Source organism: Protobothrops mucrosquamatus, unplaced genomic scaffold (genome assembly GCF_001527695.2).
Source record: "Protobothrops mucrosquamatus isolate PMUCROS unplaced genomic scaffold, P.Mucros_1.0 scaffold1681, whole genome shotgun sequence".
NCBI classification, from domain to species: domain Eukaryota; kingdom Metazoa; phylum Chordata; class Lepidosauria; order Squamata; family Viperidae; genus Protobothrops; species Protobothrops mucrosquamatus.
Window position 1 is genome coordinate 152,142 of NW_015387837.1, and position 3,795 is coordinate 155,936.

At 33.6% G+C, this 3,795-nt stretch overlaps 1 protein-coding gene and 1 pseudogene across 1 annotated transcript; one reads left to right on the forward strand and one right to left on the reverse strand.

Moving 5' to 3' along the window:
* The window catches only part of LOC107293650, a 24,460-nt pseudogene extending 24,334 nt beyond the window's left edge, over positions 1 to 126 (forward strand).
* A 748-nt stretch (positions 127 to 874) lies between these two features.
* Positions 875 to 2,520, reverse strand: LOC107293651 (integral membrane protein GPR137B; the record flags this gene model as incomplete). Its single annotated transcript, XM_015822810.1, is given in 2 exon segments — positions 875 to 1,613; positions 2,396 to 2,520. Coding segments are annotated over 2 exon segments (237 nt in total), but the record flags the coding sequence as incomplete, so codon positions are not given.
* Between the last annotated feature and the right edge of the window lie 1,275 nt (positions 2,521 to 3,795).

Sequence of the window (3,795 nt, forward strand, 5' to 3'; positions counted from 1 at the left end):
AGGTTGGGGGAAAGCTTCTTTGCATTAGGACATGGTCCTGGTTGCCCTTAAACAGGTCACAATTTAACCCCACCTGGAAAAGGCTTTCTTGGATCTGGGGAGATTGTAATTGTCACCGAGGATTGAATACATGGGCAAGAATTTCTGCCTTTATAATGATTGTAAAGTGCTTTGAGAAGTTTAAAATAAATAATATACACGAAGTCCTCAACTTATAAGCACAACTCAGCCCAAAATTTCGACTGCTAAGCAAGACAGTTGTTAAGTGAGTTTTGTATTTTGTGACCTTTCTTGCTACCGTTATTAAATGAATTGCCGCGGTTGTTCACTTAGTAAAACGGTTATTAAGTGAATCTGGCTTCCTCATCATCTTTGCAAAAGGTGATCACATGACTCTGGGACACTGCAGCCATGATAAATACATGCCAATTGTCCAGCGGCCAAATTTTGATCACATGACCATGGGGATGCTGCAATGGTCACAAGGTGTGAAAAACAGTCATAATCACTTTTTTCAGTGCCATTGAAATTTTGAATGGTTACTAAACGAATGGTTGAAAGCCAAGGACTACCTGTATAAATATTTTTCATAAAATATTTAGATTTGCATACACATTACATGTGGCATGTGCACAAAGATGTGTTTTGTTGGATGAGTCACAAGCTTGCAGACAGTCAGTCTGAGGTGAGAGAAAGTAAGAAGCGCACACTTAACTCTATTTTGAAAAAGAATAGTTAGATTGGATTGGTTTTCCTTACAAATGAATGTCCAAAGTGAAGAAAATTCAGAAATGTAGTCCTGAATCAAAGTACACATGCAAATAGAAATTTTATGTACACTCTTTTAGAGAAGATCTGGCCATGACAAGTCAGTACTGTAAACTCCAATTTATTATATGGACTGCTGAAGCTAACACAACTGTAAACTGTACCTCAGGACAAATTCTTCTCTGTTTTTTAAATTTAGTAGCTTCCTATATAATCAAAGCGGACAGGAAGTTGAAATAAAAAATAGACAGTCTTAGTGAGAGAAAACAGTTCTTCCACTCTGTCTGTCACCCTCACTTATGTATCAGTAAAGGTATACAAAATTATTTTAACGACCAATTTACTAAAACTAATAATACATTTTAAATAATTAAATTTGCATGTTAAACAAATTTGCATGTTAAACAGGTCAAAAACTCCTATCAGCATAGGTTTCACTGGGCATTATATTGTACAATTAAATTAACATTTTAAACACCACGTCTATACATATTCACATTTTAAATATTTGACTTTTCCTCCCCAAAATTTAGAGTTTTTCAAACTATTTTTCTAAATTGCAAATATAGGAAACAGATTTTTTTTCAGCAACTCAAATATTTAAAACTCAAATATTTTTAACATTATAAAAGGTGACTCAGTTCTTTTTACATAATTTAAGTATGTAAGTCCTTGCAAAATAACCCTTTTTACTAAAATTGAATAATGTGGAGGGAGTATCATTGGTCTGTTGTTATATTGGGCTTCGTCGTGGAGACTCTGATGTGAAATCATGTTGCAGGGATCCAACTTGAACCATTAAGCTGTTATTTAGATATCCCCAGTCATAGGTTTCTGGAGAGAAGCTAGAAGATAAAAACAATGGACTTTGTAAAAAAAATGAAAGCTTAACAGTGTTTCAAGTTATGCAATTTTACAAAGCTCTTCAGATGCATTTTACTAATCATATTCTGACTATGCAGACCTATTTGTTTCAATCCTGTTTCTGGAATAAATTCTAAATGCCTCTGACTATACATTTGCTTGGCCTAAATTTTATACACAGCTGTTAATCCAGGTCACTAAGAATTCCACATTAACAATTTTCAATTATATACAGTTTTTATTTTTACAAATGCATTTTGATTAAACAAAGAAGGAACAGTATCAAAGGTATTTTGATTATTGATGATGTATGTTTGCAGCACTCATAACCTGTTAGGTTGATTGTCTTTTAAGTTCTTTGTGTAGATTGGTTCATTGGTGAAGTAATTCATTTTCTTCTCTAAACTGTATAATTTATTGATGGAAAATGTTAGCCCCTTTCCCCAAGATTTTTCTGTGACATACATAAATAAGGCTAAAGTTATATAAACCTAAGGAAAGTATAATATGCAATGGGAATTGACTACAAGGTATGCATGATTATTGTGAACAAAATATTAGTTTGTGTCACAAGTCTGTTTGCTTGTTAACAGATTAGTCCACTCTTAATGGGATTTTTTAAGAATGTGGTTATCAGTTTCACCAGTTGTTCTAGTCAAAACACTACCTGCATACTATTTTTTTTTGCATTTTTCTAGGACCCCAAAGGTCTTTGTGAAGTTATGCTGTTCTTTTGTATGATCTATATACATGTTTGTCCTACCTGCCATATATGCTATGTGGTGATATGCTCCATGCCAAATCATCATCACTGTCATATCTGCGAGGATTGTCAAAGAAATAGGTTCTTGGGTTAAAAGCATGTGTTGGTACTATTCCTGGATTTGTCTGGAGAAAAAAAGAAAAATTATTTATAATTGTAGCTATTTGTTGTAGAAATATGTTCTTTGGCTTCTTTAAAAAAGAAAAATGTAAACACTTAGAATCATAGATTAGAATGGGTCAGTTAGATCATCAAGTCCAATCCCTAGTCAGTACAAAAATCCAAGCTGAAGAATCCTTGACAGATGGTTATTGTTTTCCCATGAATTATTCAAAGTTTGGGAATCCACGATATCTCTGGGTACTGTTCTACTGTTGCTCTTATAGTTAGGAAGTTTTTCCCTTAATATTCAGCTGAATTCTGTCTTTCTATAACTGAAACCCATTGTTTTATCCTGCATTCTAGAATAAGAAAGTACAGGCCTTGACCTTCTAATCTAATGTGACATTCTTCTTAGGTGTTTAAATAAATCTATCTCATATCACCATTTAGTTTTTTTCATTGCTAAATATATCCAACTTCCTCAAACTCTCTTCCTAGGACTTCATTTCTAGTCATTTGTGTATCCTGCTTGCCTTATCTAAACCTGGTTGTAATTATTTCTGTATCTTTTTTAAAGTTTGTAGCTAGACTTGATACAGAACTTGAGGCGAGGTCTCGCCAAAGAATACAGTATAACCATTAATTCTGCATTGACAGAAGTATAAATCTGAAATTGCATTTTCCTTTTTTTTGTAGGAATCTCATATAGCTGCCCCTGCAATCAATTACTTTTCCAAGATCTTTTTAACAAGTGGTGTTTTACAACCTGTGCATCTAATGGTTGTTTCATAAGTGATAATCTTTCTACTTGCCTTCTGTTATATTTTACTGTTACCTTCAGCCTACGATTTATCAAAATAATTTTGAATGGTATTCTGGTCTTCTGGTATATTAGCTACCCTCTGGACATGTGTTCTATCAGCAGATTTAATATACCCACCATCTGCTTCAAACAGTCATTAGTAAAAATAATGAAGATTAGGGAACTCAGGACTGGTTCTTGTGGCATTTCTTTTGATAACTGTCAGCGGTATGATAAGAAACCCTTGAGTATATTCTGAATATAATTTTCACACCAGACCACTTATTGTCATGCCATACACCCCATACCAAACTCCTTATTAATCAGCATGACGTGTGGGACTTTATCAAATGTTTTACTAATGTCAAGATATGTTACAATCTTACAGAAGTTATACAGTCAACAACAAGATCAGATTGGTCTGCCAAGACTCTTGACAAATCTGTGTTTATTTCTGATAACTCTCACATTGTTCTAAGATAGTAACAGATAATCT